This window comes from Prionailurus viverrinus, chromosome A1 (genome assembly GCF_022837055.1).
Source record: "Prionailurus viverrinus isolate Anna chromosome A1, UM_Priviv_1.0, whole genome shotgun sequence".
NCBI classification, from domain to species: domain Eukaryota; kingdom Metazoa; phylum Chordata; class Mammalia; order Carnivora; family Felidae; genus Prionailurus; species Prionailurus viverrinus.
The window spans coordinates 179438858-179451903 of record NC_062561.1 but is presented as its reverse complement, the minus strand read 5'-3'; the positions used below and the strand labels follow the sequence as shown (position 1 = coordinate 179451903).

At 42.7% G+C, this 13046-nt stretch overlaps 1 protein-coding gene across 6 annotated transcripts in view; it reads left to right on the top strand.

Moving 5' to 3' along the window:
* KCNIP1 (potassium voltage-gated channel interacting protein 1) overlaps positions 1–9991 on the top strand; it is a 344734-nt gene extending 334743 nt beyond the window's left edge. For all 6 annotated transcript variants that reach the window (XM_047869921.1, XM_047869910.1, XM_047869948.1 and 3 more), the window contains 3 exons: positions 4613–4717; positions 5617–5679; positions 9345–9991. In XM_047869921.1, the coding sequence (XP_047725877.1) occupies positions 4613–4717; positions 5617–5679; positions 9345–9392 (216 nt within the window). In that variant the 3' untranslated portion in view covers positions 9393–9991. The remainder of the gene's footprint in view (positions 1–4612; positions 4718–5616; positions 5680–9344) is intronic.
* The last annotated feature ends 3055 nt before the right edge of the window (positions 9992–13046 follow it).

Sequence of the window (13046 nt, the reverse complement as noted above, 5' to 3'; positions counted from 1 at the left end):
GCTAAAAGTTGGAATGGTAGAATTGCAGACATCATCCAGAAGAGAGAAGGGAGATTGCAATAGGATCACACTGGCCACAATCTATTTTGCCTACTAATAAAACCACAGAAGGGGACGATGGCAAGTGCAGCCATCTCTTAACAAATCACAAATAATGTCTGAGTCTTCACTGCCTGACACTTTTAGAGCCACCTGTGGTGTCTAGCCAGTGAAATACCCACAGGTCTGTCTCAAAACTCACTTTGGTATCTCACTACTGTATTTTGGTATCTCAGCTGAAGCTTGGACATAGCATCCTGTAACATCCCATTCCCTGAGCTTCTGCGTGCCAAGCCCAGTGCCTAGAGTAATAGCATCTCCAGGTCTCACCCCAGCCCTGCAAATTTCCCTCTGACATTCAGTCTTCATTCATTCAGTCGTGCATTTGCTCAACATATATTTGAGGGCTTATTAGGTGTTATAGGTGCTGAAAATCAAGTGATGAATGATCCCCCACATGTGAAACCCTAATATCTACTAATAACAGATATGTTCAGTGGATTCCAAGAAATACATGTAATGGGATAACAGATGGCCGTTTAAGATCATACAAAAGTATTAAGATGTAAAAATTCATCTTTTAAAATCGTATGTATAATATTATCTCAATTTTTCAAAGAATGTAATGCTTCTGTACATACTCAAATATGTGCTATGACAAAATATTCAAATACTACTTTACAAAATAGATAAAGAAAAGACCCTAAAATGGGACTTATAACACGGTTGTCAACCTTGGTTCAGCCATAATTCCATCACTTGCATAATCTCACTATCTCCAGCTCCCTCTTCCTTGTTTGTAGACCAGACAATATTGTTCCCATTTATACCCATCAGACCTCTCTTGATGGCAGAATTAATAAAGAACCCCTTAAAAGAAAAAGAAAGTGTGGATAAGCAGCTTCCTAGAAAAGATAGCTGGATCTTCCCCCTGACAATCATTTGGAGATAATCTCATCCAAATTATAGGCAATGAGAATCCTGAGACAGCAATCAAAATTGGTCTTAAATCCTTCCTCTTATAAAAGGTACTCAGGAAAGAAACCTATAACAATGCAGATATGAAGGACTTACAAAGCCTACATTTTAAAATAAACCCATGGGTAGAGACGTTTATTTCCCATTTCTGTTTCTTGGGAGGGTCTAAGACAATGACACCCCTCCAGCAATGAGGACACCTCGCACCCAGACCTTGGTGTCTGAATATCATTCTCCAGCTAAAGGAACCAGTCTCCTTCAAGAAGTGGGTGATTCCAGGACTAGGACCGAGAAAATGCAAGATGGGCCTGGAGTATCTTGTAGTGCTGGAATGTACTGGGGTGCTTGAAAAAAGAGAAATAGAGGGAAAGAAGGAAAGAAGGAAAGAAGGAAAGAAGGAAAGAAAGAAAGAAAGAAAGAAAGAAAGAAAGAAAGAAAGAAGAAAAAGAGAGGAAGGAAGGAAGGAAGGAAGGAAGGAAGGAAGGAAGGAAGAAGGAAGGAAGAAGTAGTGAGAGGGGGGAGAGAGGAAGGCTGGGACGTGTCAAAAATCTGCAGGAATAAGTCTGAAAGAGTTCCTAATCACCAAAACCAGAACAATTTGAGCAATATATCTAATAATGCTAGCGTTAGGGGTGCCGGAGTGGCTCAGTCAGTTGAGTGTCCCAACTCTGGTTGGCGCAGGTCACGATCCCAGAGTTGTGGGATCGAGCCCTGCATCAGGCTCTTCACTGAGCGTGGAGCCTGCTTTAGATTCTCTCTCTCTCTCTCTCTCTCTCTCTCTCTCTCTGCCCCTCTCCTCTGCTTGCACATACACTCTACCTCTAAAAAAAAAACAAAAAAGTTAGTATTAGATTATAAGGTATAAAATAAAGAACACATCCATGAGTCCCTACTAAATTATATATATATAATTATAGATTATATGTATTCAAATAATATGTGTTCAAATAAATAATAAATATGTACTCAAATAAATAATTGAATTCATAGATAAATAGGGGATAAGGGACAATTCTTCCTTAAAGAAGAATTCTAATTAATAAATAAAGAAGGAATAAAGGAAATACAAAGTCAGCATTAGGCAAACACCACAGTAATCATTTTTGCAGGCAAGATCCACTGAAAGAAACTAAGATCAGGGGAGGAACTTGATAGGCACCCCCTTTAATCAAATGATCAAGGTTAACATTGCCATTAACACGATATATCAAGAACCACTTTGATAGGATGCACCAAGAAGGATATAATATCACTGATTTGGTATTCTTGTCAAAAATGCATAACTTCAACCTAATCATCAGAAAACCAGGAACTAACACGAGCAGAGACATTCTACAAAATAACTGATCAGCATAATAACTGACACTTCATATCAGAAGTGCCTTGCTCTTGAAAGACAATCAGAAACGGTCACAGGTTAGAGGAGACTAAGGGGACACAACAGTTAGATGGATGAGAGATCCTTAACCATAAAAAAGACACTAGGGGAAAATCTGTTGGGAGGTGAATAAGCTTGATAGTTTCCTTAATAGCACTGTAGCATTGTTGTAGAAATGTCAGTTTCCTGGGTCAGTTTCCTGTCAGTTTCCTTGTGCTGTGGTTTTGCAAATTAAAATTAGGAGAACCTGGGTCAAAGGTATAGGTGCATGCTCTGTTCTATTCCTACAGCTTTTGTATAAGTCTAAAAGTATTAATAGGTTAAAAACAAATACAAATAAAATAAGCACCTGGAATGAGGAGTAGCAGACAAGGACCCCAAGATAGAGTCTGTCCCCTGGGTCTCCGTAGACACTATTTCAAATATCTCAAAGACAAGGCTGCCTTCCTGCACCCTATTTCCTGCATTTGGAGGAGGGGCCATGGAATACCACGCCTGGTCAGCGTGATCAGAACATCACAGACCCACTCACCAGTTACTGGGCTCCCAGCCCATGCAGAGACCTTAGCAATGAAGGAGCAAGCATGTCCTCACGAGTTCACGGTCTTGAGGAAACAAATCTATAAACTAATAATAAGAACAATTTAACTATTTTAATAAATATTTAATGATCACTTATTCTGTATCCAGAAGCATTGAAAGATTAGAAAGAAAACATGACAGCATTTGTAACATCTATCAGACCCCATCAAACAAGAATGACTTTGTAGAAAGAGGTCTTTTGGTTACAAATATAAAAAATCATCAAAATAGGGGCGCCTGGGTGGCTCAGTCAGTTAAGCATCCAACTCTTGGTTTCAGGTCAGGTCACGATCTCACGGTTTGTGAGTTCAAACCCTACATCGGCTCTGTACTGACAGTGTGAAGCCTGCTTGGGATTCTCTCTCCCTCTCTCTCTGCCCCTCCCCCACTCTTTCATGCTCTCTCTCAAAATAAGGAAATAAACTTTTTTAAAAATCATCAAAATAACTCAGCTTAAGCTGAGAGATTTCCTATAAAGATACAGTTAGTCTGATGGAACTTGTGTAAACTCTATTGAAACTAGAAGGTTGTTAGTCTCCCTCTCTCTCTCCACCCCCCTTTTGTCCCCTCTGTTTCCTCACCCTCCTCCAGCATTGCTGAGATCAAGATGGCCACACTCCTCTGCAAGAATGACAGATTCAAGTTGCTAGCAACAGAAGGGTGGGGAGGTGCAAGAGGAGGTTTTAGCCTATAGAGTAAGGGTTCTGAGACACTGCCTCTCTGCGGCTTCTTGAGTCCTTGTTACTGTTTCTGTCTTCTTCAACTGTTTTTCTCAGAAAGCCTGAGTGTATGTGAGTATACAGTATGTATGTGTGAGTATATGTGAGTGTGAGTGAGAGTGTGAGTGTGTGTGTGTGTGTGTGTGTGTGCAGGTGTGCATGTATGTGCTCATGGGAACAGGTGTCTGTTTCTCCCCCCATCCCCACCTCCCTTCTCCTTCCTCTACTCCTTACTCTCCTCTCCTCTCTTTCTCCCTGCATTTTTCTCTTCTTTACTTTCTTTGTATTCGCTCCCTTCTCCTCTTCACAGAACTTCTACTCTTCTGCACAAGTTTTTGATGTCTGTTTTCACTCAACCTCAGCTAAAACCTGGAAATGGCTTGCCTGTGGCACTAACTCTGGCCCCAACGCCACTTGACTTTCGAGTCCCAGGGTTCTATCACTCCTGATTACAGTTTCTGTGCCTCATCACCTAAACTTCTCCAGGGAGAAAAACAGAGTAGCCCAGCTTTAGTCAGACGTCCACCTTTGTTCCAAATTAGCAGTGGTCACAGAGACAGGTCACCCAGTACAAACACAGCCACCAAGGCCAACCATTCAAGGGAATTGTGGAGTAGGGAGAGGGTCTTCCAAAAATGGAGTGTGGGCCGATCAGTACACAAACATGTTCACCCCAACCCCCCGTATAACCCCTCACCGAGGATAATGCTTAAGAAAAGGTAACCTATCCAAGAGCTTCTGAAGGCAAAGAGAATGTCCCACTGCCTCCTCTCAGAATATAGCCCCTCAGCCCTTCTCATCAGCTGAAGAGAGTCCTTTTAATCACTTTCAATCACAAGGGGGACAAGGAGCCCCAAAGTGTCACATAAAAAGAGCCTGACCTCATGTTCTCACACTGTGCTTCCATATCCTCCAGGAGATGATGGACATTGTCAAAGCCATCTATGACATGATGGGGAAATACACATATCCTGTGCTCAGAGAAGACACTCCAAGGCAGCACGTGGATGTCTTCTTCCAGGTAAGTGCACACACATCGTGCGTGAGCTTTAAGCCCAACTTAGACCAGCCAACCCACAAGCCTCTGAGCAAGTGGTATGTGTCCTACTCTGTCCTATGCATTGTAGAAAACAGAAAAGAATTACAAAATGCGTCGTCCTCAAGTAATAGATGATCTCATTAAGCAAGCAAGTATATACTAGACAATGGAACAGGGAAGTGTATTATGAAATAGAAATGCTACAGTACAGCTTCTACATTCCATACAAATTCTTGGTGGAGCAGAGTAACCAGAGAAGACGTCATTAAACACATTTGTGCAAGTGTTAAGCATTTATGTCTGGGGAGTAATGGGAGATAAGATTGGAAACAAGGAGGGGCTGGAGTGTGAGGTCTTGCATTGAAGAGTTCAGTCTTGCTTGGGTGACTATAGTTATTCCATGAGTGGAAGAGTAGCATGACCACAGTGGTGTTTTTGTAAGAAAGTAAGCGAGTGGTAGAGTATTGAAGAATGTCCCAGCTCATTCTAGTCTAATCCTCTCACTTCGCAGATGGGGAAAGCAGAGACTCAGAGAGGCTTAAAGACTCACTCGAGGTCACACAGTAAGTGACAGAGACAGAAGTCGAACCTCTCACATGCAGTGTTCTCTCTGCCAGGTGGACAGGCTGGGGGAGAGTCTGGGGAACACATGTTAGGGTATCAGCAGAATAATCTGGTGATGAGGCAATGAGAGTCTGGAACAAGTCTCTCAATTTTAAGGAAGCTTATAGGGCTCAAAATGCTGTAGCCAGGGAGTTGGGTGAGATTGTCTGGCCAGTGAAAGACCACCCGAATTCTCGGGGCAAAGGTGGTTAACAAAGAGCAAATTCTGGAATGCAGATTACCAGGTTCGTTAAAGTGCTTCCTGTTGTGTCTTCCAGAAAATGGACAAAAATAAAGATGGCATCGTGACTTTAGACGAATTTCTTGAATCCTGTCAGGAGGTAAGGAGAGACCTCAGAGCACAAAACATACTAGATCCAGGAAAGAAAATCTGAGGCCTGGGGCCCTGCAGAAGGGAGAGCTGAGATACCCTCTCTACCTCAGGTAGAATTCCATTCCATCCCCTCCTAGAGCTGGGCTGTGGTTGGTCTTGGCTAAACACAGGCTGAGCCAGACAGCCTGAGAAGGATTGTGGGGGGGATGTGAAAGGCCAAGGGGCTCTCTGTGAAACCATAGGCTTCTCAAGTGGACAACACTCTGCTTTTTCAACAGGCTTCCAGCTCAGTGACCCACTCCTCAGACTTCGAGGGGGTAGCTGGGAAAAAAATCTAAAGCTGTAATTCTCAAGCCATGGTGTGCCCCCAAATTGCCCAGATGATTCTGAAAATGAACACTAGATTGGGGGCGAGGCTCTAGAAATCTTTGTTTTAACACAAATGTCCTGGGGATCAACGCTGCTAAGACTTTACTGTGCAAACCAACCTCCTTGAGGATCTCCTTAAAATGCAGATTCTAATTCAGTAGGTCTGGAGCAGGGCTCGAGGCACTGCTTTTCTAACACTCACTCAGATGATCCTGATCCTGTGGGTCCTTGGAAGACATTTTCATTCTGCAAAAGGATAGACTAGCCCAGAGCCTCTGCCAGCAATTGAACTAGAAACAGTTGCTTTTATCTACTTTAGAAAAATGCATTTCTATCCCCCATTTATTTCAGAAAAGTACAGTTACTCTGAGCTCACCCAGTAAGAACTGCAGATACACAAAGCAGAGGAGAAGTTATCAATACATACTGAGCACCTACCAAGTTTCAGGTATTTTGCATAAACCTCACAACCATCCTGCAAGGTGGTGGCGCTATACGAGCTTAGCCTTGGTCGTGATATTCAAAATGTTTTATAATGAGAGTGGACTGAGAACTAACCACTCTTAACTGACCTTGACCTCATGGTCAAGGAGCTGTGCCCTAGAGGGATCCTTCTAAGCTTGCCGACCCACTAGCTGATGGATCTTTGGGTGCTCCAGCAGTCCTGTGCCAGTTACCAGATAGCCAGAGGCACAGATGCTGGATGGAAGGCTCACTTACCAACAAGGATAGAAATATTTCAACATGTTAATCATCATGAACTGGGTGCACAGTAGTATTGATCATACACATTTTAAAGAAGAGAAAACTGAGACATTGCAAAGTTGAGAGATGTGGCTAAGGCCCAGTAGGTGACAGAGATGGAACTTGAACTCCATCATTCTGTTTTTTTTTTTTTCGTTAATGTTTATTTATTATTTTGAGAGGGAGAGAGAGACAGAGTGCGAGCAGGGGAGGGGCAGAGAGAGAGAGGGAGACACAGAATCCAAAGCAGGCTCCAGGCTCTGAGCTGTCGGCGCAGGGCCCCCTGTGGGGCTCAAACCCATGAACTCTGAGGTCATGACCTGAGCCAAAGTCAGATGCTTAACCGACTGAGCCACCCAGGATCCCCTTGAACTTCATTCTAATTTTAAATCCTATGCCCTATTTAAGTGTGCTTTTTTGACTTTGCTTAACAGGTGAGTGAAATTTTCAAATTTGTTTAGTTTCTCACATTAGCAACCTCTATTGCTCTCCATTAATTCACTCATTTCTTGCTCACCACCCACCCATAGATATATATGGTGATGGATGCTACTCTAACATAAAGAAACTGAGGCACAAAGGGAGTAAGGTCACCCAGCTAGTAAATGACAGATCCACGATTTGAATTTAGACAGCCTGACTCCATAGACTTCTTTTAAAAGTTCTAGAAACTTTTAGGGGCACCTGAGTGGTTTGGTGAGTTAAGCGTCCAGCTTTTGATTTTGGCTCAAGTCATGATCTCTCCATTTGTGAGTTTGAGTCTCACATTAGGCTCTGTACTGACAGTGCAGAGAAAGGGATTCTTTCTCCTTCTCTCTCTGCCCCTTCCCTGCTCATGCTCTCTCTCTCAAAATAAATAAATAAACTTAAAAAAAAAAAGGTATAGCAACTTTTAAAAGATTTCAGACACCCAGAATCAACTTTTCTCTTTGTTGATTTTTTTTCTATTATAGGTATGCTTTCTACTTTATCATTTGTGCTGTAAATTATTTTCTTCCTTCTGTTTCATTTTAATTTAATTTTTAGGTTTTCTTTCTAGCTTTTTGAGATGGAGATTTAGATCATTTATTTTCAACCATTCTTTTCTAATACGTGCATACAGAGGGATAAAATTTCTTTTAACTACTGCTTTAGATCCCATAGATTATAATATGTCATATTTTCATTATATTTTAATTCAAAATATTTTCCTCTCTGACCCACGGACTTAGAAGTATGTTGTTTAATAGCCAAACATGTTCTACATTTAATACTTATTTCCTAGGGAATATACAATAGAAAAATGTAAATGTAAAATACAGAACATATAATAGAGACATGCAAAAAGAAAATCAATAAAACCAAAATTTGCCTCTTTGAAAAAATAAATAAAACTGATAAATGCTTAGCAAGATTGATTCAAACAAAAAAGAAAGAACACTCAAGCTATCAATATCAGGAATGGAAAGGGTAACAACACTACAGGTTTTACAGATATCGTAAAGATAAAAGTCAGTTATTCAATAAATTTGGCAACATACAAAGTCTACAAACTCCTTACAAATATAATTTATCAAAACTAACACCAAAAGAAATAGAAAATCTGAATAGTCCTATGTGTGTCAAAGAAATTGAATCCTTAATTTAAAACTTTCCCATAGGGGCGCCTGAGTGGCTTAGTCAGTTAAGCAGCTGACTTAGGCTCAGGTCATGATCTCACGGTTTGTGAGTTCAAGTCCCATGTCAGGCTCTGTGCTGACAGCTCAGAGCCTAGAGCCTGATTCAGATTCTGTGTCTCCCTCTCTCTCTGCTCTTCCTCCTCTCTCTCTCTCTCTCTCTCTCGCTCTCTCTCTCTCTCTCCCTCTTTCTCTCAAAATTAAATAAACATTAAAAAATGCTTTAAAAAAATAAATAAAACTTTCCCATAAAGAAAATGGCAAACACAGATGTCTTACCTGGTAAATTCTTTCAAACTCTTTCTAAGGAAGAAAGGATGTTAATGTCATACAAATTCAGTGAATAGAGAAAGAAGAAAAAATTCTCAACTTGATTTATGAGGCTATTATAACCCTAATAAGAAAACATGACAAAGCTGTTACAAAGTGAGAAAATTTTCAGGCTAATATATTCCCTCTGGACACAGGTACAAAAAATCAAATCCTGTAATATGTTAAAAAAAAAAGAATAAATAGGGTTTATTACAGGAATGCTAGATTGGTTTAACATTCAAGAATTCATCAATATAATTAATGACATAATAGAATTTTTAAAATGCAATCACCTCAGTAGATGGAGAAAAATCATTTGATAAAATGCAGTTGCCCAGAGCTTCTAAAAAGAAGCAATACTCACTGTTTCACTGGATAATTTATTTCTTACAAATTTCTTAAGGCCAGAGAAGGTGCTTCTTGCCTTGAGTTGCTTACTTTCTGGGCCCCCACCCCTGTTTCTCATTCCCTTGCAGAGTTCTTTCTGCACGAGAAACCCATGCTGGAGACTTGCTCACCGTAACAGAACTTCTCAGGGAAAATCCTCGGAGAGTTCTAACTGTCCTCTCTTTTCCCCTTCCTCCCTTCCCAGGATGACAACATCATGAGGTCCCTCCAGCTATTCCAAAATGTCATGTAACTGTGAACCCAGCCATCTGGCTCTCAGAGACGTTGTACTGAACAACCACTTCTTAACACCTTGCTCTGCCCTCGTTCTGATTTTACACACCGACTCTTGGGACGGAAACACCTTTTGCATTTTGAAAGAATTCTCCACTGGAGACTTTCTATGGAACCCAGCATCATATGGCTCAGTCTCTGATGGCCAGCTCTTCCTTCTCCGTCTTCTTGAGAGAGACAAGATGAAATTGGGTTTGTTTTGGAAGCATGCTCATTTCTTCACACTGCTGCCCTATGGAAGGTCCCTCTGCTTGAGCTTACAGTAGTGCACACTTTTTTGCTTGCGTGCCCCAGCCCACTGCCTCCAGCAGATCTTGATGCATCTGGAAGCAAGATGACCTGAGCCAAATGCACACCATCCTCTGATGGCCTCCCAAACCGACGTGCCTGTTTCCCTTCTTTTGGTGGGAAGAATGAGCATTACACAGAACAGTATGAATCCGTATATGACTAGATTGGGAGAGCCAGCACCTAACATATGTAGGCTAGAACTGAATTCTTAAGCATGGCATTGTCTGGTGACACAAATTGCCCACATCCTTTGTTTCCAGAGGAAAGAACCAATAATTCTCTCTCACATTGGCATCTGTGCTGGTAATGCAAGTCCCTTAATGTGCCCAGGAAGAGAGCCAATGCCCAGTGGTCCATGCCCTCACTCCATCTCCTGCTAGAGCCCAGCACTGCATGCCCCTCCCAGAAAGCCCAGAATGCCTGAAAATTGCTGTAATTTTATACCATGTTCTAATCAATAAACAGAACTATTTCTTACACTCTTAATCTTCATTTCTTTCATGACTCCATTGGACAGGAGAGGTAAGCTGTGAGAAGGGAAGGCTAGTCCATTCATTGGCATCCAGGTATTAGTACTTGCTTTGTGCCAGGCCCAGTGCCACTCAGGGCGCCATCCTCCCCTGACCCCAAGCAAATATCCCACTTAAAAGCAAATACCGTGACTAGAAGCAAATACCTATTTGAGATGACATGCTTCACAACACCTTCCTTCACAACACTCTCAAGACCCTCTGGTGTAGAAAGTCTGGCGTCTCATGTGGTACAGCTGGGGATACAGAGATGAAGAGGTGGCCAGAACTGCCTGCTGAGGGGCTTGGAGTCCAAGGGTTGTTCAAGTGGCTTCAGCCTATCAGCAACAAATTATTACTTATGTTGGACACCATGTCTTAGATTCCCCATTTGACATCACTTTAAAAAGATTTAGAGCTAACCATGGCATTCTTGGAAGGAAAGCAATTTGCTGAACCCCTAGTATGCGCCAGGTGCTGACTAGGGGCTCACATACGTTACCTCATTTCATGCTCATGTAGAGCATTCTGGGAGATAGAGTCTTCATTTTACTGGTTTGGACACTGAAACTCAGAGGTAAAGGGACCTACCTAGGGTAGCACAGCTCCATAGAGATTAAACTCTTCCCACTCTGTAATAGAGCCTTCCTGCTAGGGAAACTGGCTCCCTGCAAGGAACTGAAGGTACCACACAAATGCCTCTTTCATCTGGAGTCCGTTCAAAGAGGCATGGGTATTCTTTGAATCCAAATAGCAGATGAATAAACGGATACGGTAAAGGGGAGAAAGCCTTTAGGTGCCCATGGATCACCAGCGAGAGCAGGCCACCACATGTCATACGTGCATGACATACTCCCAATATGATTGCCATTGGCTCCTGCCACTCATGGCTGGAAATTGTAGAAGATGCAGCTCTGTTTCTCCAGGTTTCCTGGGTGCTTCTATGGGGTCATCGAGGGCTGCTAGACATGTGGCCAGCCCCTAGCCAGGCATACATACACTTAGGCCCAAGCAGAGGACCTGTACTTGTTGGCCCTACCCATGAGGGGTCCGAACCTGCATCATGAGGCTATACAATGTCTAGGCCCTGGTTCTCCACTTTGGCTAAACATCACAATCACCTGGGGAACTTTGAAAAATGCCAGGGGCCAGGCACCACCTCAGACCAATTAAAGTAGAATCTCTACAGGTGAGGCCTAGGCATCTGGATTCTTTAGAATCTGCTCAGGTGATTGCAATGTGTATCCAGAGCTAAGATGGGGAACTGACCAAATTCAATGCTAAGAATGGAGCACATGATCTGAGCCATCCCCCTAGCCATAATGATTGGCGCAGGGATTGGCTTGATACCTAAGCCAGTCCAAAACAGCATGAATCACAAGATTTGTGCTGGGAACAAGAAGCAAAGATGGTCTCTCTTCTACTGGGCATACATGAGATTGCATGCACTCTTAGGACATTTTGGTAGTGATTTAGGAGTTCTGAGGGATTATCCAATAACCAAGGAGCAGATAAACCAGAATCACAGAAAGCAAGGCAGAGATGTTTAAACAAAGCAAAACACACCAGAAAACTGAAACCTTGATTAGATCACTGAGCTGCTGGATCAAGCTGGACCTGAAGCTAGGGACACCTCTGATCTTTTCAGATGCCTGTGTTTGATGCCTATATAAGATCTAAGCCAGTTTATCTTTACTCTGGCTGCATATCAGAATCACTTGGGGAGCAGAGAAGGAGAAGTTTTTAAAGTGCTAAAGGCAGGGGACCTTGTCCCAGATTAACTGAATAAGAACCTCTACAGGTAGAGCCCTGAGCATCACTCTGCTTTAAAAGCTCTCCAGGTGATTCCAGTGTATACCTAGGGCCAAAAGCCCATGCGATAGAAGAGTGGAAGGGCTGGTATTCTTCTCTCTGTGCTGGCCAGAGCACAAGAAACACAATTCAGTCCTGAGCACCAAACTCCAAGAGGAAAATCAGCATCTGGAGATATTCAGAAACAAAACGGGCTATTGGAGAAACAAAGTTCTGTGCTTGGAACACCCAGCTCCAACTTGTCCTTCTGGAGGGATCCTACTCCTCCTGAATCGTCTAACAAATTGCCACCATTTGCCAGCAATTGTGCCTGTAGCAGGTACTGTGGCTGTCTTACCCAGACACCCTTGACACTCACCATTACCTCACAGTTGGATTCAAATGTGCCACCTGGAAATGCTTGTGACTTTTGTTTATAACTGTGACTGTCACAAATAGACCCTGACCAGGACGTCTGCACTCTGCCTATGAGTAGGGCAGGCCAGAAGAACCAGGTAGCTAACACCTCCCTGGAGCAGCCCTTAACCAATGGCTGACAAGAGTTGGTGTATAAATACCCCAGACCCATCTCCTTTCCATAGGAAGTACTCCAGGGTGACTTCTATACTGTCTCCCAGACTTCCCCAGTAGCATTGAGCCCTAATAGCCCACAGCAATAATGTGCTCAACAGTGGACCCCTTGCTGAACCTCCTTCCGTCCCCTCTCTCATTCCCTATACTTCCCTACCATTGCTTCCTTGGATCCCCTCCCAGATCAACTACTGAACCCCTCATCCATGTGTCTGTGTTGGCTTCTAACCTAAAATGATGAATAAAGCTAACCTAAAGTGATGAACAGGACAGATAAGTGACCTGCTCTTATGAATCTTGTATCTCGCAGGAGTAAATAGACAATAGATCATATGTTTTCTGTAAAGTGACATGAAGAGAATACAAGTATGACACGGTAGAGAGTGACTGGGGTGGCAAGGGAGGCTATTCCAGACAGGGTGGGGAGGGAA